The sequence below is a fragment of the Cervus elaphus genome, chromosome 13, assembly GCF_910594005.1.
Source record: "Cervus elaphus chromosome 13, mCerEla1.1, whole genome shotgun sequence".
NCBI classification, from domain to species: domain Eukaryota; kingdom Metazoa; phylum Chordata; class Mammalia; order Artiodactyla; family Cervidae; genus Cervus; species Cervus elaphus.
The window spans coordinates 23,695,094-23,720,516 of NC_057827.1; the positions used below are offsets into that span (position 1 = coordinate 23,695,094).

Sequence of the window (25,423 nt, forward strand, 5' to 3'; positions counted from 1 at the left end):
GCTGCTTCCTCTATTTCCCTTCTTTCCCTCAATGTCTGCTTGTGATGAACGCAAACTGACATAACTTTGAAGGCTTCTCTTTGCTGCCTTGGGATGAAGCACAAACTCTAAAGTGTCACCTCCAAAGCCCTGCAAACTCACACTCCTTTCTACCTCTCCAGCCTCATCACCTCCCTCCCTCCAGACACTGAGAACTTCTTCCAGTTCCTCTTGGTCATCTCAGGGTCTTTCCCGTGACATATCTCTGTGCTCTCCAACCCTGAAGTGAAACCAAAACTCAGCCTGGCACACAGTATCCTGTGCTCAGTCTACGTTACTCTAAGCCTCAGTTTCCTCATCCAGAAAGTGGAGTTAATAGCACCTGCTTTTAGACATGAAGGCTTTTGATTACACCATGAAGAGAACATTTCTGGAAACCTAAGCAGAGAACAGCTGTACTAGAAGGATGCTGGATAACTTGGAGAAGCATTAGGGAGGGACCAGCCTGAGATCAGGCAGAGATCAGGAAGGTGGGAGCTGTGCAGCCAAGGGCAGCTGGCCCAGGCACCTTGGCCATTGGAAGCACACGCTGAATGCTCCCGCAGGCCCCGCAGAAGGGATTCTGATCGGTCCTGGTATCTGTGTGTCACCTGCTCCTTAGGTGTGCCCCAGTTGTGGGGCAGTTCAAATATTTATCTGGCCTTTTACGTTTCTTGTTGAGGGTGAGGCCCAATCTCTCACTGAGACTCACAGAAAGAGGTCATCCTCAAATATGGTGGGGAGTTCAGGTTCTCAACGAATCTATCCAAGGAGGTGTCTGTCCACACAAGGCCACAGGACAGTTGGGAAGATTAAAATGAGATAACATGCAAATCAGTGATTCTCAAACATTTCCCCTAAAGGCAGAAGAATGGAATGTATCCTGGTCAGGAGATCCAAGCTGAAGCCTGAGGCTGCAGTCTTATGCTGTATTCAGTCAGCAAGTATCTGCCATGTGCCAGGGCCTCAGCATGGGGACTACAACAATGAACAAAGGACATGATATCCCTACTCAGTGGATCTGTATTCTAGGGTTTATCTTGGAAACCTCTTATTTTCCTTGAAAGTGAATGCAGAGTTTTTTCTTCCATTTTGTAACAGGACCATAATGCTAATAATGTACCCATATCGTGTCAGGCATATTTCGGAACAAAAGTTATGAATGAGCTGGTTCCTGCACTGCCTTATTTGCTTGAAGATACAGAAAACGGTGTCTTCATGTGCCTATATTTGAGCAAGTTCTGGTTGATACTCCTCCTCTGGGTGATGGAGAAGAAAACTGGGTCCTGTGGGAGGGGGTGCAGAGTGTAAGAGAGATGATGGAGGAACTGGCCCCCTGCCAGCCTCTGCAGGCTCCAGGAACAGAATATTCTGGAAGTGCCTCCTCCCTGAAGCACCAGAAAGAACCACACTCCCTTTATTTTTAGAAATTTGAATAAGGAGTGGTCCCACACTAACAATAGGGGGCAGTGGTCTGGGCTGATGGGCAGCTGGCCCCGGCTCAGTATGGACTTGGACCACTGCGGTCACCAGGTGGCCTGAGGGATGGCGTGCTATGGGCAGCAGTGAGCAGCCAGGAGCCGCTATAGCAGAGACCAGGGCAGTGACTTCCCTTGACAGTAGTGCTGAGAGGGTGTCATTGGCCCTAACACTTGTCAGGGTCAATGTAGGGAGGGGAGGAGGCCTAAGGGATGCCCCACCCCATGAGCAGCCCAGATGGGTGCTTTGGAGGAACTTTGTTACCTGACAAAGCTTACTTTCCTTCTAAGCAAAGCGTTGGAGGGATTTATGGAAAGAGATGCTGGTTGGAGTGGGGGACGAGGGGCTAGGCTTGAACTGAGCTCCTCCTCCTCACCTCACCCCTGGTCAGAAGAAAACCCAGAAAAGACCAACTGGAGCAAACCCTCACCCTCCCAGCCTGGCTCAGATGACAGTGCACAGGTTCTGTTGGCTGAGAAAGGGGCCCTTAGGACTTGGGCTACGCTGGGACTGCTGTGGACACAACAGTTATAAGTTGTGTATAAATACATATGTGCCATGCTCACTGCAAGTCAAGCTCTGCTGTTGATTCATTTGCTCCTCCCAGCAGCCCCTGAGCTATGCACTCAGTATCCCTATTTTCACAGGCACAGAGAGGTCAACTGGCCAAGACCACACGGGTTTAGGTGGCAGAACTGATTTGAATCCAGTCATGTGGGTTTAGGATCTTAAATTTTCCTTGGCATTCACCTTGCAACTTATACCCAGAGGAAGAGAGTAGCCAATATTTTTTTGTACCAACTGTCTGATTTGGTGACTTATTACCTCTATTTAATTATATCTTCAGAAAGATTATTATTGTCACCCCCATTTTATAGATGATGAGACTGAGGCTCAGAGAGTACCTTATGTAATTTAAACAAAGTCACACAGTTACTTCCTGACAGAGCCTGGATTTGAGTACAGGTCTGTTTCTCTGCAAAACTCAGCAGGTAATAGAATCTCAGGAAATGCAGAGTCCCTTCCTTCTTCTCTGGGATCCAGGAATCATCTCCTGGTTCCTGGTGTCATGCTCTGACTTCAGTGCCCCAACCAGAGGTCCTGCAACAGCCAGACCACTTCCTGTTGGAAAGCCAGTCAGAAAACGCCAGAGAATGTTGAGATTCTAGGCAAGGGCTGTGTGTGTGTGTGTGTGTGTGTGTGTGTGTGTGTGTGTGCTCAGTTGTGTCTGACTCTTTGCAACCCCCATGGACTGTAGTTTGCCAGGCTCCTCTGTCCATGGGATTCTCCAGGCAAGAATACTGGAGTGGGTTGCCATTTCCTTCTCCAAGGCAGGGGCTAATGGAGCATAGCTATTCTATTTCCACCCACCAGCCTCTCTACAGGGACATTTGAGAGGAGCCAGCCTCACAGACAAGGGTTGCATGCATTGGCAGCCATCACTGCTACCCCAACAAGGGTGGACAGGCAGGTGCCTGAGGCTGCAGGAGACAAGGGTCCCTCTTCTCTCCACTCAAAGTTGAACTGAGGAAGTCATCACCATGATTTTCCAAGAAAAGCCAGAGAATGGGAACATCTGTGCCCTGATCTGTTCTGGATGCAGCTTGGAACACAGTCTGGGGGAGCATCATCTGGAAACACCCTGCGTGGAGGAGGCCAGAGGAGCAAGGGTAGGGCCGCTGTCCTGGGAGGCAGGGACCCCAGGCCAGGCAGCAGAGAGCAAGAGAAGGGCCTGAGGCTTGGGCACCAGAGGGCTTCTCCATCAGCTCTAAAGGGCTGGGGGAGGCTCTGGGGATCCTACAGGTGGGCTTCAGGGTCACAGCTCCCCCTCCCCAGACCCCTGGACCCAAGGTACCTCCCTCCCCTCTGCCTTTGGAGACAGGCCCATGCAGGCATCTCTCAGCTCCTCCACCAGCCTGTCCATCAAGCCTGCAGGGAACATGGAGACCAGTTGCCAACCATCCCTCTTCTGACCTTCCTTCTTCACTTCATATATTTTTCAAACTTAAATTTTGTTTTCTTAAAGGTAATATACTTACATGTTTCAAAATCAAAATGCTCTAAAAAGCCACATATTGAGAAACCTCACTTCCACGTGTGGCTCCATGCACTCTCCCCTCAGCTACCCTCTCTCATCAGTGGCAGGTAGTGACTGCTCCATTGCACTCATGGGAGCCCTTCCAGTGCTTCATGATACAGATCAAGTACATACAGATTTATTTTTTATTTCTCCCACTCTCTTTACTTTAAAAAAAGGATATAACATATTTTTCTGTATCTTACTATTTTTACTTAGGGTATACTGGAACTTTTTCTTTATCATTATTTTGAAAGCATTCTCGTTTTTCCCAGCTGTATAGTATTCTGTATTCTGTCTACACCTTGGTTTATTAACCAGCATCCTAAACATGACTATGCGAGTTGTTTCCAATCTTTCCAATCTTATTTTCAAGTGAGATCTTGAGTGGGAACTTGATTCTCGCCAGGCTGCTCTGGTTAGAGAAAGTGAAGGGTGAGGCTAACACCCTATTTTCAACTCTGCTCACCTCACCGGCAATCAAGGGCTCCAGGGAACACAGCTCAAAAACTATGATTTTAGCCCAAACTGCTCATTTTATCAATGGGAAACTGAGACTCAGATCAGGGACAAGACTCATCTGTTATATGGTGGTAGAACTAGAAACTAGATTTTTTGGATCTGCTCTCCATACTCCTCACGGTTCATCCCTAAGGGGACCAGACCACAATGGTGAGGCCAGTGGACTTTAGGCAGGACCACATGTGACAGTGAAACCAGATGTGGACCCCATATCTGCCTCTCTCTCTCTTACTCTGGGATTCCACTAAGCCATCAGGGAAGTCTGGGGAGGTCTATGCATGTTTGCTTTTCTTGATGAAAAATGAATCATTAGTCAATCTAAGAAAGAAGCAGAATTTTTTGAGTTCAGTCTTAAAGAATCCACCTGCCAATGCGGAAGGCGCAGGTTTGATCCCGGGGTCGGGAAGATCCACTAGAGAAGGAAATGGCAACCCACTCCAGTATTCTTGCCTGGAAAATCCCATGAACAGAGGAACTTGGTGGGCCGCAGTTCATGGGGTCAAGAAAGTCAGACATGACTGAGCAAGTAAACAACAACAATGAGGAGTATGACCTGAGAGACAATCTTTTTGGAAGTTGTAAGAACTGCAGTGAAGAGGTAAGAGAGGAGGCCAGTATGTATGTCATTTCAGGGAAGGGGTACATGCAACCAAGCACATAGCTTTGGTAGAATGTTACTGCTCTTCATGAGGAATAGCCCCCTTACTTAACAGTTTTAGTGCTTTTCTAGGTATGGAAAGATCCATCAAGGTCCCACTCAAGATCTCACTTAAAAATTTCTCTTGAAAAACTCTTGCTATCTGAGGTCCAGTTTTATAGATCACAGTGTCTCATCCTGATGTTCAGCCTAAATTCCTTCCAGGGTATATTGTAGGTCAGTGACTGTGGTGGTTAATTACTTGATTCTTGTAGAATGGGGTGGTGGGCGGCATTTTTTATTTCACAGTCTTCTTTTTGGTCTTAATTTTGGCCAGAGTTTGGGAGGCATTTTGTGGCCAGTTTGTCACAGGTCACTAGGAATGTCTATTCCTGGTCACTTAAGGTGCCATTACTCACCCAGTCCTGGTAACAGTAGCGTTAATCCTCTGGGCCACCTGTCTTACTAGACTATAAGCTCCAGGAAATGGTTCCTTCCTATTGCTTCTTCCCATATCTAGAGTCACACTATTACTATCATGGATCTTACAGAGTATACAATTATGTCAATCATTTCAGGTCAACATTATTTTTGACCAGAGGCTCAATCACACATTTGTTAGTGCAAGAAGCAATAATCTTGTAAAATAGGAAGAATACAAATAATACAACTATGACATTAATAAGGTCATAAATTATGTTAATCTTCTGAGGAGTTACATGCCTGGGGCCAAAAGAAGGAAAGTTCATCTTTATGGCTGAGCAGGTATTTCTGCCCCCAGAGAGGTTGGTTAACACATACTGCAGATGCATAATGCTCACTAAAGGGAAGGGAGGAGGCTCAAATGGGCAAAGAAAATTTTATGTTGAAATTTTTCTTGGTTTGTCTTATATTATGAACTTTTTCAGTCCTTCTTAAGATTTCCCCACCTCCTGGGAGCCCTTCCCATTCACCCCACCTGCCATTGGGTGAAGATCAAATGGCTTCCTCCCAGTACAGGAGTGAGTGGCAGCGGGGGATGGGGGGTGGTCCTTCCCCTGCCCCTCCCCCACAGCTCTGCTTGCCTGGCCCCTCTGGCCCTGGTGACATAAAGGATGCTGGGCTCTGAGGCTTTGTATCTTAGAGTAAGAGAGGAAGAAGGCTTGGGGTGACTTCACAGCAACCAGTTATTAAAGGGCTGCTGGTCTTAATGCATGCCTGCCCATTGACACACACATAGACAACCACACACAGTCGGTATGCATAAGGCACACACCTTTAAAGAGAGGCGTCCAGGGGCTGGCAGGGCCCCGTTAAGACCTAGGCTGCTTCTGACTTCTAGTCAAATTTGGGCAGTTAGGACCTGTGGACTTTGTTGGTTTCATTTTCGTTTTATCTTTATATTAAAAAAAGAACATTGTGGATGTGAAAGAAAGGACAAGATTTCTCTCTATGGTTGACAGTAGGGACTGATGGGGATCAGAAACTCTAGGTAATTAAAAGAACCATACATATTTTTTTCTACATTTGTATAGGTTGATTTATGCCTGAGTCTCAGAGAAGCAGAAAGCAATGGCAAAAAGCCACTGACATGCAAAAACACATGTGTGTGTGCACCACGCACTCAAGTACTGCAATTCATTTGACTACAGCAGCTGAAATCCCCACTCAGTCAACCCACCTTCCCCAGATAAATAGAAAAGAAACTTCACCTTTAAGTACAAGTCCATTCAGTCATTTTTGTCCTCATGACCAGAAAAAGAAAAGAAAAAATCCCAGGCAGGCTAACATCACCTTTAAGGCTGCAATGGCCATGATCTTCTCCCTGCAGAGGCAGGACCTGCTGTTTTGATCCCTGAGACAGGAGGGACACATCACTGACCCTCACCAACACTGCAGACAGAAGTCTTCAAGACTCTGGGATTCTTTACCAGCTCCTACTTTGATTCCCCAGAGAGTAGCTTGGATGGGGAGGTGTTCAACCTTTGCTTCCTTTAAGACGGCCTCTGCAGGCAGTGGTTTTTCAGTAAGCTTGGAAAATTTTTGGAGCCAATGTCAGGCAGGGTTGAACACCAGCTGGGGCCTAGGAACCAGGGTCTCTGCTTCAAGACTCCCAACCACTGGAAATTACTGACCTCCAGAGATTTTTTTTTAACTTAATGAGGAGGCACAGTGTATACTCCGTCCCCTGGGAAAAAGAGGGCCCAATGCCTAGCTACCCACCCCCACCCCAAAACCCATCACACATATACCAGGGGATAGACATGCTTTGTCAATGAGGTCCCTCCAGAGGCCCAGGGTATGAACAGCTGCACAGAGGGCTATGTGCTATAGAGCCAGCACTTTAGGAGGCAGGAGGGGGCAGTGGGCAGAGAAGGAAGGAGTCTCAGGTCCTGATGGGTCAGAAGAAGGAAAATGTGGAGAGGTGATCAGGACACAGGAGATAAGAAATCCAACAATGATCAGAAAAAAAGCAAAAAGCAGAAAATGTAGAAAAGATGAGAGCAGCAAGAGAAAGATGCAAAACAGGATACTGGCAACCACACAAACAGGAAGAAGATAGAGCAGAAAGAGGGAAGGAAACAGAAAAGAGAGTGAGATGAATGGGGTAGGATGTGAGGTGGGCGAGGAGTCATGAAGATGACATCAGGAGACAACAGAGCTCTGTAAAGACCCCGGATGGGACCAAACAGAGTCTGGGGCACTGGAGACATCCTCAGACCCTACAGAAACCTGGTTGGCCCAGTACACCAGTTCAGCCACATAAACCAAAAGGTTGATGAATGTCAGGATGGCCACAGCCAGGCCCCAGTCCAAGGTGCAATGGTGTAGGTGAGCTCATTGCTGCAGTTCACAATGCTGGACTGCTGGGGCTAGCCCCCTAACTCCTCGTTGAACTGGTAAAGCTGCCAGAAGGTCAGAGCACTAAAGTAGAGGAGGATGTAAAACAGGGTGAGTACAAGCTGGAAAATGGGGTACAGGATGGGCAACCAATATTCCCATTCGGCCAGCTTCAGCAGGAGGGCCACGGCTCCCAGGATGAAGCAGATGGAGTACATGGCCACACACCTCTCCAGGGCCGGCTGGTGCAGGTACAGGGAGGTGTTGCTAAAGAAGATGAAGATGACACAGGCCATGAAGGTCTCCAGCACCTTCAGCAGGCCTGGCATGGTGTGCACATAGCAGGTGATATCACCCAGCTTGTACCTGTTCTACGTGAAGGCTACATCCATGGCATAAAAGGCACACGAGTAGCTTGTCCTGGCTTGGTGATGTCCTGGCCATGTGATGGCCTGGTCCCAGTAAAGACCTTAGGCAGGAACTGGATGAGTGAAATGGAGTAGATGATGGAGGCCAAGAGGCAGATGAGGGCAGCATAGCAGGTGTAGGTGACGGGGAGGTTGTACCAGAAGAAAGGAAAGCTGGATGGGAGCCTACATAACTCTACAATGGAGATAATAAGGGTCACAGTGAAACAGAAGCATCAACTGAACATGGACCAGTTACCTATGTCCCTGTTCTCAACGCCCATGTTGACCACCAGCAATAAGGCCACATGGGTGGAGAAGAGTTGTGGCAGGTGGAGGAAGCAGCACACTTGGACCCAGCCATCCAGGTCTGGGGATGTCCACCTGGTGGACATGGCGCTGTGACGATCAAGCAGATCACAGTCACTGCTACGGCAGTGGTCACTGAAAACCCACCAAAGAAAGATCCAGCTCTGGAGGTGGATTAAGTCAGATGCCTGGAAAAGGCTCAGGGCCCTGTGATGGCTGAGGCTCAGGATCTGTGGAGTCAGAATCAATGACTCAGACACTCGTGAAACAGCACAGCTGCTCCAGGATGGTTGTCCCCACCCATCAGCCTTGGCCTTGTCAGGAGACTTGTCTTATCCCAAAACTCACAGCTGGGTTGAGTCTGGCCTCAAACTATGAACATTTTGGATTGCTCTATGTGTCATTATCTACAGAGACACAGGGTAGGATGGTTGTTATCTGCAATCCCAACCCTTCAAGTCTCTCCAAATTGAAAGCAAAATTTTAAAAAATTATTTGGTAACAAAATTTGACCTGAACAGACATTTTACTTAGTGTGAATGTTTAAAAGTTCAGTTGAGGATATACTAATAAGTTTGTTTACAAGGTGCTTTCAGATCCCAGTGGGATGTTATGTCATATGGAGTAGATGCACCGTATATCCAGTCTGAAGCTGGAAAATTCTGAGTTCTGGCCCATATCTGACCCCAAGAGTTTCAAAAAACAGACTGTGGACTATGCTGCTAACCCATTTTGCAGATGAGAAAATGAAGGCTGGGGGATGTTAAGTCCTGCCCCACGCCACAGGTGCAAGATCTTGTACCAAGGCTGTAGAAGCGGAGCCGAGAACCCAGGTCACCTCAGAAGCTGACTGAGTTCCTTTGTCACCATGGCCAAAAGACCCCCAGATCATCACCAGCAGGCTTTCTGACCCCAAATGAGGCAAAAAACTCATCCTGGTAGTCACCTTATAGCGCCCTAACCAGTCACCTAACACCAACTTTCCAGCAGGAATTTTCTTTGTCTTTAGGCTATAAAAATTGGCTACTGTCGAAAACTGTCGACTTTCCCTGGTCTGTCAGGTCGGCCTGCTGTGCTTGCAGCGCCCAATTTGTTATCTCTGCTCTTTCTTTTTAATAAACTCACTTCCTTCTGGAATGCTGTGTCCAGAAATTCTTCTCCAACCTGCACTTAGACTGCCTCAACAGGGAGCTTAAGTGCCATCCTTAAGGTTGAAAGGCTAGGAAGTGGGAACCCAGATAAAAACGCCAAGCTGTGTGTATGAACACTTCACTCTACAGCCCACGTGTCAGCAAGGCCTGGGGGTGGGAGCCCAGGACCAAATCTCAGGGCTCTGGGACCCAGGACGTGCCTTCAGTGCCACGGCTTCCTTCCACAGCAACCTAAGACACAGGGTCCTGGACTGTCCTCCCTGCAGCATCAGTAGAAGGAGCTGCTATCTGAGGGGACACAGCCCCACCTGGAAGAGGGCAGCTTCAGGGGTGAACAGGGAGGAGCCATGGGATGAGATCAAGGCCATGGGGACAAGATGATGTGGGAAGTAGCAACTGTTGTAAATCCCCTCCACCCAGTTTTGCCTTAACATGTGACTCTTACGCATTAGGGAAGGGAGACCCCCACCCAGCATGACTCCAAGGAGGAGTGTCCTGGAGGAACCACAGAACACCTTTAGAGCACGAAATTTTTGCACTTGTTTTATGTCCCTGGATATGTTCAGTGTCTCCCGGTTTATGGTCTATGGGAACTTGAGTAGAATTTGTATCCTGCTGTTGTGTGAAAACTGTATAAATCTTAATTATGTTGGATGGTTCATAGCGCTTTTCAGGTCTACAATACTTTTCCGCATTTTCATTCTATTAATTTTTGGGAGTTTGCTATTAAAACTCTAACTAAAAATTGTAATTTATCTACTTAAAAAGTAATTGTAATATATACTGGATATTACATACATACCTATATTACATATACATATGTAACTTTGTGTTATATTTTGCAAGTCTCCTGTAAATGTGTTATCATATTTTCATAATTAAAAAAAATAAAAAAATAATAAATTAGCATAATGTTTGGCTTCTAATCTCCAAAGCTGCCATCCAGGTGGAGTATGGAAAGATCTAGGAGTAGTCCTACCTAAGTGAGGATTTTCCTGGCCTGGGAGACTGGTTAGCAGCTTTAAAGCTGGGGAGAAGGGATTAGAAGTGAATAAGGATGCTGTGTCTGATGCTGATGGGGAACATTTAGATTCATTTAATGGCACAGAGGGAGTTTGGAGGAGAGGCATGGGAGTTCCTGCTGTGTGACCCTGGATAAGGCCTGTGCCCTCTCTGGCCTCAGTTCCCCCACCTGTAAATCAGCAGCTTTGCCTGAGTCTCCCAGCAGCCCCTCCTCCATTTTAATCTGTGAGTGTGGCATGGCGCCCCCATCAGAGCCCAGCCTGGATGTGGCTGAACCCCACCTGCCCAGCAGCCAGACGTGTGGACTGGAAGACAGAGAGCCAGGAAGGTCATGGCCAGGACAGAGGAAGGAGGAGGAGGTGCCGAAAGGACAGAGAAGGTGGAGGGGAGGTGGACACTCAGAGTGACAAGGAGTCTGTGGGGTGTGGAGGAAACTGGCAAGTGACTTTACAGAGCCTCCGTTTTCACGTGTGTACAATGGGCTTAATACCTACTATAGGTCAATTAAATGAATGAAACTATGTGAAGGGCTCTTCAGAGGGCCTGGCACCTGGGACCCTGGATCCATACAGTCTACCTGTTCCCCTCCCCCTGAAAGAGAACCCAGAAGTCCCTGGCTCCACTTTGGACATAAGCACATGCAAGCTTGATTTGCTCCAGAACAGGGGCTGCAAACTTGTACGTCCTGGATGTGATCTGCCTATATGTTTGGTTTTCCTTCGCAGTGTTTTCAGGAAGAGATGTGTAGAATCAGCTTTATTTCTTTCTGAAGTGTTTGGTAGATGCACAGTGTTTTCATCTCACATGAAAATCCAGATTTCTAGCTCTTTTAGCTTTTCTAGCTCATAAGATCAGATGCTATGCCCTTTACTCTCTATTCTTTTTGATTCTCATCTTTGCTTGGTTTTCTATATTTTTCTTCTCCTCATGCATAATTGTCAAAGTAGGATTATGATCATCTCACATGTGCCCGGTTTCTTCTTTTTTGTATGGCCAGGCTTCCTGTCTGCTCACAGGAGAGTCGACCCCTCCATCCAGGGAGCATCCATGTCCTCAATCTCATGTACAGCCTTCAACACATTTCACATATGTACATGTGTGTAGGGCACACCTATAAATATTTTCGATTTTACAAACTTGAGACCGTATCATTACACAGCATCTTGCTTTTCCACCACCCCCGACAGGTGCAGCTGGTCCTCTCCAGGGACCCTAGTCCTCTCCATCTCCTTTACTTATTTCCTTCCCTCCTGGCTCCTGTGGGCATTTGGATTGACCACCCTTCTCTGTGGTGATCAGTGTACCCTCTCCTGTGAGCCTCAGACACTGGGGTCACAGGATATGACAAGGGGTCCTGGGATCCATGTGATCACCCTTCTTTAGGGCAGAAGGTCAGCAAGCTTTTCTGGAAATTTGTTAAAACTATGAAAAAGATTATATTTTTCATCTCTAATAGCTAGAATGTATAAAGAAGTTATACAACTTAATAATAGACAACCCAGTTAAATATTGACTAAACTTCCTAAGATGTTTTAGTTATCTTACTGATTTAAATGTGATAATTTTTAATAATTTCTTTAGGTACCATGGAACTCTAATTTAAAATTTTTAATTTGGTATTTTACCCTCTAAGTCTTGCTTCAAGGCATTATGAGTCTACGAGAATGGCTACTATTTTACAAAAATGAAATTCATATAAGAGATAAATGATTTAGACGCAGTAAATTCACCTAATCAGTACTCGTGCTCTTTTGGAAAAGTGTATAAATTATGCTAATCAATAGTTGTGGTATATTGGAAAAGTGAAAGTTAATATAAGAAATAGACCATTTAATTCATATGGCACAGTTTGATGGCAAAAAATAGGCCAAAATATTTTGCAAGGACAGAAATGGGAATGGTGTTAGTTGCTCAACTGTGTCCGACTCTATGCAACTCCATGGACTGTAGCCCACCAGGCTCCATGGAATTCGTTCATGGGATTCTTTACACACAAATCCTGAAGGACAAGCCCCAGACTGAGTGACAAGTTCTGTGGCTTCTCTTTCTTATGTTAAATGTCAGAGTCTGGTCTGAGAAATTCATCTCTCTGGGCAGAGTGCATGGAACAACCAGGAAGCCGTGAATTTTATAATCAAATAGTCATGAGTTCAAGTTCTGGCCCTACCACTTAACACTGTGCCTAAGTTTCACTATCTGGTGTCCATGGGGTCTCCAGGCAAGAATACTGGAGTCTGTAGCCATTCCCTCCTCCAGGGGATCTTTCCAACCCAGAGATCGAACCCAGGACTCCTGCATTGCAGGCAAATGCCTTACCATTTGAACTACCAGGGATGTCCATGTGAGTGGTGGGTAAACACATGAAAAAGTACTCAGACTCATTAATAGTGAGAGAAATGCAAATTATAACCTCAATGAGATATCATTTCACACCTTAAATATATACAATTATCATTTAAAAAAAAAAAAACAATGAGCAATAAGGCAAGGAACACAAGTCAGGGCCAAGTTGTAGAGGTTCTTAACTGTTCTTTCAAAAAATGTCTGAGATTTTTGAGAAGGGTAATGATTTAATTTTTATTTTATTATTATTTTTTTAAACAATGGTTATGAGAACCTGACAAATGTTTTTTTTTTTTTTTCATTTATTTTTATTAGTTGGAGGCTAACTACTTTACAATATTGTAGTGGTTTTTGCCGTACATTGACATGAATCAGCCAAGGATTTACAGGTGTTCCCCATCCCGATCCCCCCTCCTGCCTCCCTCCCCACCCCATCCCTCTGGGTCTTCCAGCCCCGAGCACTTGTCTCATGCATCCAACCTGGGCTGGTGATCTGTTTCACCCTAGATAATATACATGTTTCGATGCTGTTCTCTTAGAACATCCCACCCTCGCCTTCTCCCACAGAGTCTAAAAGTCTGTTCTGTACATCTGTGTCTCTTTTTCTGTTTTGCATATAGGGTTATCATTACCATCTTTCTAAATTCCATATATATGTGTTAGTATACTGTATTGGTCTTTATCTTTCTGGCTTACTTCACTCTGTATCATGGGCTCCAGTTTCATCCATCTCATTAGAACTGATTCAAGTGAATTCTTCTTAATGGCTGAGTAATATTCCATTGTGTATATGTACCACAGTTTTCTTATCCATTCATCTGCTGACGGGCATCTAGGTTGCTTCCATGTCCTGGCTATTATAAACAGTGCTGCGATAAACATTGGGGTGCACATGTCTCTTTCAGATCTGATTTCCTCGGTGTGTATGCCCAGGAGTGGGATTTCTGGGTCGTATGGCAGTTCTATTTCCAGTTTTTTAAGGAATCTCCACACTGTTCTCCACAGCGGCTGTACTAGTTTGCATTCCCACCAACAGTGTAAGAGGGTTCCCTTTTCTCCACACCCTCTCCAGCATTTATTGCTTGAAGACTTTTGGATAGCAGCCATCCTGACTGGCATGTAATGGTACCTCGTTGTGGTTTTGATTTGCATTTCTCTGATAATGAGTGATGTTGAGCATCTTTTCATGTGTTTGTTAGCCTTCTGTATGTCTTCTTTGGAGAAATATATGTTTAGTTCTTTGGCCTATTTTTTGATTGGGTCATTTATTCTTCTGGAATTGAGCTGCAGGAGTTGCTTGTATATTTTTGAGATTAATCCTTTGTCTGTTGCTTTGTTTGCTATTATTTTCTCCCATTCTGAAGGCTGTCTTTTGATTTTAGGGGAAATGCTTTCAATTTTTCACCATTGAGGGTAATGCTTGCTGTGGGTTTGTCATACATAGCTTTTATTATGTTGAGGTATGTTCCTTCTATGCCTGCTTTCTGGAGAGTTTTAATCATAAGTGAGTGTTGAATTTTGTCAAAGGCTTTCTCTGCATCTATTGAGATAATCATATGGTTTTTATCTTTCAATTTGTTAATGTGGTATATTACACTGATTGATTTGTGGATATTAAAGAATCCTTGCATTCCTGGGATAAAGCCCACTCGGTCATGATGTATGATTTTTTTAATATGTTGTTGGATTCTGTTTGCTAGAATTTTGTTAAGGATTTTTGCATCTATGTTCATCAGTGATATTGGCCTGTAGTTTTCTTTTTTGTGTGGCATCTTTGTCTGGTTTTGGAATTAGGGTGATGGTGGCCTCATAGAATGAGTTTGGAAGTTTACCTTCTTCTGCAATTTTCTGGAAGAGTTTGAGTAAGATAGGTGTTAGCTCTTCTCTAAAATTTTGGTAGAATTCAGCTGTGAAGCCATCTGGTCCTGGGCTTTTGTTTGATGGAAGATTTCTGATTACAGTTTCGATTTCCTTGCTTGTGATGGGTCTGTTAAGATCTTCTATTTCTTCCTGGTTCAGTTTTGGAAAGTTATACTTTTCTAAGAATTTGTCCATTTCTTCCAAGTTGTCCATTTTATTGGCATAGAGCTGCTGGTAGTAGTCTCTTATGATCCTTTGTATTTCAGAGTTATCTGTTGTGATCTCTCCATTTTCATTTCTAATTTTGTTAATTTGGTTCTTCTCCCTTTGTTTCTTAATGAGTCTTGCTAACGGTTTGTCAATTTTGTTTATTTTTTCAAAAAAAGCAGCTTTTAGCTTTGTTGATTTTTGCTATGTTCTCTTTAGTTTCTTTTGCATTTATTTCTGCCCTAATTTTTAAGATTTCTTTCCTTCTACTAACCCTGAGGTTCTTCATTTCTTCCTTCTCTAGTTGCTTTAGGTGTAGAGTTAGGTTATTTATTTGACTTTTTTCTTGTTTCTTGAGGTAAGCCTGTAATGCTATGAACCTTCCCCTTAGCACTGCTTTTACAGTGTCCCATAAGTTTTGGGCTTGGGTTGTTGTGTTTTCATTTTCATTAGTTTCTATGCATATTTTGATTTCTTTTTTTATTTCTTCTATGATTTGTTGGTTATTCAGAAGCATGTTATTTAGCCTCCATATGTTTGAATTTTTAATAGATTTTTTCCCCCTGTAATTGGTATCTAATCTTACTGCACTGTGGTCAGAAAAGATGACTGGAATAATATCAATTTTTTTGAATTTCCCAAGGCTAGATTTATGGCCCAGGATGTGATCTATTCTGGAGAAGTTTCCATGTGCACTTGAGAAAAAGGTGAAATTGATTGTTTTGGGGTGAAATGTCCAATAGATATCAATTAGGTCTAACTGGTCCATTGTGTCATTTAAAGTGTGTGTTTCCTTGTTAATTTTCTGTTTAGTTAATCTATCCATAGTTGTGAGTGGGGTATTAAAGTCTCCCACTATTATTGTGTTATTGTTAATTTCCCCTTTCATACTTGTTAGCATTTGCCTTACATATTGCAGTGCTCCTATGGTGGATGCATATATATTTATAATTGTTATATCTTCTTCTTGGATTGATCCTTTGATTATTATGTAGTGTCCTTCTTTGTCTCTTTTCACAGCCTTTATTTTAATGTCTCTTTTATCTGATATGAGTATTGCTACTCCTGCTTTCTTTTGGTCTCCGTTTGTGTGAAATATTTTTTTCCAGCCCTTCACTTTCAGTCTGTATGTGTCCCTTGTTTTGAGGTGGGTCTCTTGTAGACAGCATATATAGGGGTCTTGTTTTTGTATCCATTCAGCCAGTCTTTGTCTTTTGGTTGGGGCATTCAATCCACTTATATTTAAGGTAATTATTGATAGGTATGGTCCCATTGCCATTTACTTTGTTGTTTTGGGTTTGCCTTTATACAACATTTCTGTGTTTCCTGTCTAGAGATCTTTTAGCATTTGTTGAAGAGCTGGTTTGATGGTGCTGAATTCTCTCAGCTTTTGCTTGTCTGTAAAGCTTTTGAATTCTCCTTCATATCTGAATTAGATCCTTGCTTGATTTAATTTTTAAAATAAAGTTTCACAGGACTCCCTGGTGGTCCAATGGTTAAGACTCTGCGCTTCCAATGCAGGGGGCACAGGTTCCACCCCTGGTTGGGGAATTAAGATTCCACATACTTGTTGCTCAACTGGTAAAGAATCCACCTTCAATGCCAGAGACCTGGGTTCGATCCCTGGGTTGAGAAGATCCCCTGGAGAAGGGAAAGTCTTCCCACTGGAGAATGGAAAGTCTTCCCACTCCAGTATTCTGACCTGGAGAACTCCAGGGACTGTATAGTCCATGGAGTCACAGAGTCGGACACGACTAAGCGACTTTCACTTTCACTTCACATACTGTGTGGAGGGGCCAAATAAAAACATAATAAATAAACAAACTAACATCTTGTAACTGTTTTAAAAATAAATAAGTTTAAGAAAGATTAATCTGACATATGTTCATAGAAAGGTGAATTTAATAAAAATGATACAACATGAAAAAAATCTAATAAGAAGCATAGTAACTTTTTTTTATTGGAATGCAAGTTATAAATCATTAAAGTCCTGAAGTTATAGGATATATAAGTTAATCTAATTGTCCAGTTGGCATGTTTAAAAAGTTGGAATAAAATTATCTTGCAGAAACTGCAGGAGTTTGTTCCATAGTTTGACTACTTTTGTAGGAGCTTCCCCTCAATTACACTTTTACTTTGTATAAAACAATGAAAGTGTGAAAGTGAAAGGTGCTCTGTCATGTCTGACTTTTTGTGACTCCATGGACTATACAATCCATAGAATTCTTTAGGCCAGAATACTGGAGTGGATAGCCTTTCCCTTCTCCAGAGGATCTTCCCAACCCAGGGATTGAACTCAAGTCTCCTGCACTGCAGGTGAATTCTTTACCAACTGAGCTATCACGGAAGCCCTGTATGAAGCAATAGTGGTTGGCAGTTAGCTCCCATATTATCACAAAATAAAAGACAATAATCTAACGTATTAGTTTTTGTGTAATTCACACTTTTTCTATCTTCACTAAGCCCACTGTTCAGTTTTACTAACTTTGTTTTTGGCAAGACATTCTTGATGAAGGAAGCAGAGCATTGATTCACTGGCCCAGCCTCCTTCATCTGGGTCATGACTGTCCTGCCACTGATACAGTAAAGTTAAACTCCAATTTGCTGACTCTGGTCATACTCCTGGGTCTTTGTACAATGTCAAGTTGCTCTAAAAGTTTTAAAATGCTCCCTCTCACTCTCTGTACTTCATCTCATTGTGGACAAGGAACAATTTGCAATCAGCACTAATCCACAAACCACACTCTGAGGAGCACTGTACAAAGCTCTCTCTGGGAAATGATGGATGAGCCCAGGGTTGGGGTACAAGGTAGAGAACTGAACTAAAGTTCTAAAGTGGTCCCTCTACCCAGGGATACTCTGATGATGTAGTTTGGGAAGGAGATGATCTGGGGACATTAAGTGCTCAGAAAAGCTACCAAAGGTTTCTGAACATGCTTCTCCTGAGGCCAAGGGAGGTCAGTGCTCCAGACAGACAACCCAGAGAGATTCTCAAATCCATACTCCCTCACTTACTCTGTTTGGTTCAGCAATTTTAGGAGCTCCTACTTCTTTAGAAGTTATGAAAGTCCCTTGGGAACTCTTACCTTCTCTGCACATAAATCTCTTTGAGAATATGACTATCCCAGAAATACAAATGTACATACATTGGAAATCTTGCATTCATTTACTAGGCTTTAGTAGACCTCTTAGACCCCATCCTAGGACATGAGTGGACTCATGGGGCTTAGAGTAGGAAGCTGGCCTCGGAGGAGTAAGTCAGGTGATTTTTTAAAAAATAATTTTATTTATTTATTTATTTATGGCTGTGCTGTGTCTTCGTTGCTGGGAGGCTTTTCTCGAGTTGCCATGCTTGGGCTTCTCCCTTGTGATGACTTCTATTCCAGAGCACCAGCTGTCAGGAACTCAGACTTCAGTAGTTTTGACTCCTGGGCTCTAGAGCACAGGGTCAGTAGTTGTGGTGCACAGGCTTAGTTGCTTCAAGGCATGTGTGATCTTCCAGGATCAGGGATCGAACCACCGTGTCTTTTGCATTGGCAGACGGATTCTTTACCAGTGAACCGTTAGGGAAGCCCAGAAAGAAGTGGCTTCCTACAAATGGCTGCTGAACTGGACTCAAAAGAAGTGGAAAGTCAAGAATGCAGGAACAAGGTAGTCTGAGACACCTCAAACTGTAGGGGCACCTGGAAGCAGATTGTGTTTTTGACAAGAGTCACTGGAGAGTTGGACCACTAGCAAGTGACTGAGGAAACTCAGGTTATGAGAGAGAAAGATGTTCCCCACCAAGCAGAGGTCGTGGGGAAGGAGGGTCTGTGTGATCAGGAAGGATGTGACCAATAAACAGGACCCAGCACCAAGAGGGAACAAGCAGAAAGGGTGGACAGCAGGGAGGAGCCGGCTTCCAGCTCCACGTCTGAGTCTCCAGGACTGGCAAGTCCAGGGGCCCCGGGAAGAGGGGGGCTGGGAGGCACCAGGGGTCTCTGGCACCCCTCCCCCATCTAGCAGATGAGGAAATGGACTCAGCAGCAGTGAGTGCCCTCCTCAGGGGGACGGGGCAGGTTTGTGCAAAACTAGGGTGGACAGGGCAGAATCCCAGCCTGGAGGATGCTGCTGCTACACATGTCACAAGGAGCGTGAGCCATGGACAGACAGCCAGTCTGGAGACAGGACACCTGGGTCCTGTCTCTGACTCTGCCACACACAGGGTGACTCTGGACAAGTCCTGTCCCTCCCTGGGGTCCAGCTGCACCATCTCTATGACGAGAGGGTTGGACTAAGCAGAAGACTTTTCTACTCTATTTTGAGCTCCACAGTGAAGGGACTGGACCAGCCTTGGAATTGTGACAAATGACTCTTAACCCTCCAATAGGAGGTATGCAGCAGCCGCCATCATGAACCACAGGCTTGGACAGTGAGCCCCTCATGTGAGCCCACCCTGTACAGGTCTTTCACTAAAGCACAGAGGCATCTCCAGCCTCCTAGAAAGTGAGGTCCCAAGGTTGTGTTCAATTTGATTCAGGAGAATATAAGACTATGAGATTCCCTGAACTGAACTTATGGAGATAAATGCATACTTGCTTATATCGATGAAAAAAATTGATTAACAGTCAGTTAAGATAGAAATGGAAATTTTTATTCAAGCCAACATAAGAATTATAACCAGGGAGACAATTTCAGAAAGCTGCGAAAACTGTTCCAAAGTGGTTATGGGTTGAGAGCAGTGTGTATGTGACTTTGGTGAAGGGATACATGCAATCAAGCTCAGATCTTGACAAAGTTACTGCTTTTCAAAAGGACCGGATACCATAGTTAATAGTTTCAGTGCTTTTCTAAGTATGGGAAGATGCAAGGTACCATGTTTATAAAATATTCTCCTAAAAATACATTAGTATCTGAGGGCTGGTTCTGCCAGTTTTCCCAGAGCACAAAGGGCCACATCATGATCTTTGCCCTGAATTCCTTTCAGGGTGGATTGTAGATCAGTGACTGCAGTGACTAATGACTTAATGCTTGTAGAACTGGGTGGTGGGCAACATTCTTTATTACATAATCCCTTCCAATTCCCTCTTAATTTCCAGCAAGGTTTGGAAAGCATTTTTGACCAATTGTTCCAGGAGTCTAGAAATGCTCATTCCTAAGTCAGGAGAGGATTTTGCTGACTGACCACTCAGTGTGCAATTACTCACCTAGTCCTGGTAACAGTAGCCTTAATCGTCTGGGCCACCTGTCTTACTAGTCTGTCAGCTCCAGGAAAAGGTTCCCTCCTTTGCTTCTTCCCATAGCCAGAGTCACGCTATTACAATCATATAGATCTTATAGACTATATATCAGGTCAGTCATTTCAAGTATTTGGTCATCATCATTATTATTATTTTTTAACCACAGTCTAAATCACACATTCATTAGTGCAAGAAATAACAATCTTATAAAATTAGCAGAATAAATTAAAGTAAGTAGTGACATTAATCAAATCATGAGTAGGTAAGCAGTGTTATCTTCTAAGGAGTTACATGGCTGGCAGTAGAAGAAAAATTGATTTTTTTGGCCAAACCCTCTTTTGAGGAGGGCTGTTTAGCACAATGCAGATGTACAATGGACACTAGAGGAGGAGGAGGGCCAAAGGGCAGAGAAAATTTTTTATGTTGAAATTTTTCTTGTCTTGCCTTCAAATTTGAGTTTCATCACTTTTTATGATTTTCTTATCATGGAAAGCACCTCCTGGGAGCCCTCCCCAACCACCCTACCTTCCACTGCATGAAGATCACATGCTTCCTCCCAGTACAGGAGTGAGGGGCAGCAGCGGGGGTCCTTCCCCTCCCCTGGCCCACAGCTCTGCTTGCCTGGCTCCTCTGGCTCTGGTGACTCTAGGATGCTGGGGTCTGAGACTCTGTGTCTCAAGACAGGAGACTTTAGCCACCAGTTACTGTAAAGGGCTGCTTGTGTCAGTGTACCCATGGCCTGGAACACACACAGAGCAGGCACACAGGCACACATCTTTATGGAAAAGCATCCAGGTTCTGACAGGGGCCCTTTGAATGCCAGGGGGCAGGATATTGGGTAATGGGGTAGGACCCATAGGCTACTTTTCCATGGCTGGGCCAAGCTCCTAGGTTCCGGCCAATGTGGAAATTGGGAGACAGTCAGACAGGCTTGCAGGGAGGGTTGTTTGGGTGAGAATGGAAATCTGCTTAGTTGCTTCTGAACTCTAGACAAATTTGAGTCAATTAGATTATGTTAATTTTGTGGGGTTTTTCTATCTTTCTACTGAAGTTTTTAAAAGTACATTGCGAATGCAGAAAGCTTCTCTCTTTGATTCAGAGCAGGGACAGATGGGAACCAGAAGCTCCAGGGAATTTTTAAATTTTTTATACATTTAGGTGGCACTAGTGGTAAGGAACCTACCTGCCAATGCAGGAGACATAACAGACGCGGGTTTAATCCCTGGGTTGGGAAGTTCCCTTGGAGGAGGTCATGGCAACCTGTTTCATTATTCTAGCCTGGAGAATCCCATAAACAGAGGAGCCTGGCAGGTTACAGTTCATGGGGTAGCCAAGAGTCAGACACATCTGAAGTGACTGAGCGAGCACGCATATAAATCACATTATATGTGATCCCTAGAGAAGCAGAGACAGCAGTAGAAAGCAACTGGCACACAGAAACTTGTGTGTGCAACACAGTCAAGGAAAGCGATTATTAATACTTGGACTATTGAAGGAATGATACCCACTCAACCAACCCACCTGCTAATCCAAAAAGGGTTGAAAGGCACTTCCCCCTTAAGAATAAGGCCACACAGTAATTTTAACCTTTGTGATAAATAAAAGAACAGAAACTGTACCCAGTGTAACATCAACTTCAAGGCTGGCAGTGTCCATGTTCTCCCTGCAGAGGCAGGACCTGTTGTTTTTAGCACTGGGGATGGTGGGTCGCATCTCTGTACCTCTGAAATACTTTGGAGTGTTGTCTTCAAGAAACTGCAGCTCTTTGCCAGTTCAGTTTTTGATTCCCCGGAGAGTAGTTGGACTGGAAGTCATCTACCCTACACTAGCTTTAAAATGAGCTCTAGGCAGCAGGTATTTAGTGAGTCCACAATATTCTGGAGACAATCTCAGGTAGGACAGAGCATCAGGTAGGGCCTCTGGATCCAAGGTCTCTGCTTTAAGCTTGCAACTCACTGGAAATTATTGAACTTCTGAGTTTTTCTTTTACCTTAAAGGGGAGGGACACTGTATACCACCTTACACAGGGAGAAAGGTGGCCCAATCCCTAGCTACAACCCCCTCCGCCCTACCAAACACACATACACATACCAACTAAGGCACTGTCGGGGAACAGACACACATTGGCAATGAGGACCTCCGGAGGCCCAGGGTGTGAACAGCTGCACAGAGGGCTGTGTGCTTTGGAGTCAGCAACTTAAGAGGTGGGAGCGGGCAGTGAGCAGAGAAGGAAGGAGTCTCAGGTCCTGATAGATCAGAAGAAGGAAAATGGGGGGAGGTGGTCAGGACACAGGAGACGAGAAAACTAAGAATGACCCAAAAAGGGACAAAGAGTAGAAAATGAGGAAAAAGCAAAACAGGGTGGGGGCAACCACACAAAACAGGAAGGAGACAGAGCAGAAGGAGGGAAGGAAACAGCAAAGAGAGCGAGATGAGTGGGGAAGGATGTGAGGAGGGAGAGAGGGAGCCAGAAAGAAGACGTCAGAGAATGTAAGAGCTCGGTAAAGAAACCTCCGGTGAGAAGAGGGAATCAGGAGCCTCTGGGCAGAGCCTCAGATCAGGGAGGCCGAGATCACCAGGTCAACCACGTAAATCAGCAGGTTGATGGCTGTCAGGATGGCTACAGCCAGTTGTTGGTCCCAGTGGCACACACTATACCCAGCATTGCAGCTTGCATCTCCAGACCGCTGGGGATTCCCGCCAAACTGCTCGTTGAACTGATAGAGAGGCCAGAGGACAACAGCAGAGATGTAGAGGAGGACGGAGAACACAGTCTGCCCAAACACAGCACTGGAGGAGGGCAGACTCTCATGACAGTCACACCGGTACCACAATATGGATATGACCCGCAGGATGAAGCAGATGGAGTACACAGCCACACACCACACCAGGGCCGGGTGGTGCATGTACAGGAAGGTGTTGCTGATGAAGGCGAGGATGGCACAGGCCACAGTGATCTCTAGCTTTTTGAGCAGGCCGATAAAGGAGCAGAAGGACTCACTCGTCTTGACACAGGTCCAGACTGCTTCCACGGCGTAAGCCACTGAAGCAATACAGGAGAACGCAGTGGCAGCGATAGCATGGTTCTGCTGGGTGCCATAACTCAACAGCTGAAAATGGATGATGGGGTACATGATGGAGGCTGAGAGGCAGACGAGGGCAGAGAAGCAGGTGTAGGCGATGATAAAGTTGTCCCAGGACCAAGAAAGTTTCTCCTGGATTTTACATAATTCAACTATGAGACTGAGGAGGGTCACGGTGAAGCAGAAGCACCAGATGAACATTGACCAGTTACTTAGGTCCGCATTCCAAGCGTTCTCGCTGGCCACCAGGGATAAGGCCACACAGGTGGAGAGCAGCTGCAGCAGGCGGAAGAAGAAGCCCATGATGGTCACAGAGCTCAGGCCTGAGGATGACCACGTGTTCACGCGGATCACTGACGTCAGGAGGGCTGTGGTCTTCGTGAAGGAGCTCAGGAGGTGGATTGAGTCAGACAAGTAGAAAAAGTTCAGGGTTCAGTGTCAGCTGAGGCTCAGAATCTGTGGAGTTGGAACCAATGGCCCAGACACTTGGGTAACAGCACAGCTGCTCCAGAATGGTTCTCCCCACCCATCACCCTTGACCTTGTCACAAGACTTGTCTTATCCCACAGCTCACAGCTGGGTTGGGTCTGGCATCAAACCATGAACATTACTTATCTCTTTGAACTTTTTGCCATTACTGTCAGAGACACAGGGTAAGATGGTCCTTATCTGTAATCTTAACCTTCAAAGCTGTAAAATATCCAGAAGAGTTTTAAAATTTTGTTTGGTAAGAACATTTGACCTGAATGAACATGAGACAAGTTATGATCTTTATTTATTTCACTTAGTGTTAAACTTCAAAAGTTCAGTTGCAGAAATGCTACTATGCTTGATCACAAGGTGCTTTCAGACCCCAGTGTGGTATGATGTCATATACAGTAGATGCACCATGACACCTGTCTGAAGCAGAAAAATTCTGAATTCTGGAGAAGATCTGACCCCCAAGTTTTCAGAACAGGAATTGTACATTGTACTGCTTACCATTTGACAAAAGAGAAAATAAGGCTCAGGGAACCAAAACGTCTACTACGAAGTTCCATGGATAGGAGTGGGAACTCAGATAACAATGCCAAAGCTGTGGCTTTTAGCACTTGGCTATACAGCCCACATGTCAGCAGGGCCTGTGGGTGGGAGCCCAGAACCAAAGCTCGGGGCTCTGGAACCCAGAACACCCCTTCAGGGCCATGGCCTCCTTCCACAGCAACCTGAAGACACATGTGTCCCAGCCTCTCCTCCCTGCAGCATCACTAGAAGGAGCTAGCATCTGAGGGGAAACAGCCCCACCCGGAGGAGGGCAGCTTTAGGGGTGGACAGGGAGGAGCCATGGGGTGAGAACAAGGCTGTGGGGACAAGATGATATTGTAAGTATGGACTGCTGTGAATCCCCTCTGCCAGCATGACTCCAAGGTGAAGTGTGTTGGAGGAATCACAGAGTAAATTGACATAATGTTTGGCTCTTAAGCTCCAAATCTGTCATCCAGCTGGGAGTCTGGAAAGATCTAGGAGCAGTCCTACATGTGAGGATATTCCTGGCCTGGGAGACTGGTTAGCAACTTCCAAGCTGGGAAGAAGGGATTGGAAATGAACAAGGATGCTGTGTCTGATGCTGATGGGGAGCCTTTCAGGGCATCCCAGGGAGGGGATGGGGATGGACAAATGATAGGCCCCCCTTTTAAGGGAAGGAGTGGAAACAGGAGGCACCTGCAGGACTCCTGGGAGGTGATAGCCCTGAGGATGCACCTGGGACAGGGGCAGGGGTGGGAGCAGCAGAGTGGAGATGACTGGGGGGATTCCAGGGTCCCAGTGGCCCTGAGGCAGCCCAGTAGGTGTCTTCTGACCCAGAAGAGATGCAGGCGTGGAGCCAACCTTCCCCATGGAGGAGGGGCCTGGACTGGAACTGAGAGAGGAGAACAGGGGCCTGAAGGGGTTTCAGGGCTGTGACAGGGACATGTGGCCAGAGTGGCAGGGACCCTGGAGACCATGGAATTGCCCAGGTCACTTGCCCAAGGCAGTCCCGCCAGCCAGGGCTGCAGTCCTGCTCACACAGGGGCTCCTCCAGGGTCCAGTGTGGGGGGAGTGAGGCCCCTCCCAGCCCGCCCCTCCTCAGGGACAGCTGCCCTGTTTCCAAGGGACTATTTGCTGAGAGGCCCCCAGGGCTGAAGGGCCAGCACCCTGAGCCCCAGCCAGCTTCCTGCCATCAGGGGCCTTGTCGCCTTTGCTGATAATAAACCTTGGGACAAGCTGAGGCTGGAAAGAGAAAAGAGAGCA

The 25,423-nt window shown here is 45.4% G+C and overlaps 1 protein-coding gene and 1 pseudogene across 1 annotated transcript; both read right to left on the reverse strand.

The window, feature by feature from the left end:
* Positions 1 to 7,176: 7,176 nt before the first annotated feature.
* On the reverse strand, positions 7,177 to 8,355 carry LOC122706210 (annotated as a pseudogene).
* LOC122706225 (myeloid-associated differentiation marker-like) lies at positions 7,194 to 23,605 on the reverse strand. Its single transcript, XM_043921301.1, has 3 exons — positions 22,445 to 23,605; positions 18,597 to 18,604; positions 7,194 to 7,245 (listed from the first exon to the last, which is right to left on the reverse strand). Exon 1 carries the CDS (start codon positions 23,456 to 23,458, stop codon positions 22,625 to 22,627), a length of 834 nt encoding a protein of 277 aa, XP_043777236.1. The 5' UTR covers positions 23,459 to 23,605; the 3' UTR covers positions 7,194 to 7,245; positions 18,597 to 18,604; positions 22,445 to 22,624.
* Between the last annotated feature and the right edge of the window lie 1,818 nt (positions 23,606 to 25,423).

What these genes read in the sequence shown, in the direction of transcription:
- LOC122706225 (XM_043921301.1), bottom strand. Translation starts at nt 23,458, where the DNA reads ATGGGCTTCTTCTTCCGCCTGCTGCAGCTGCTCTCCACCTGTGTGGCC.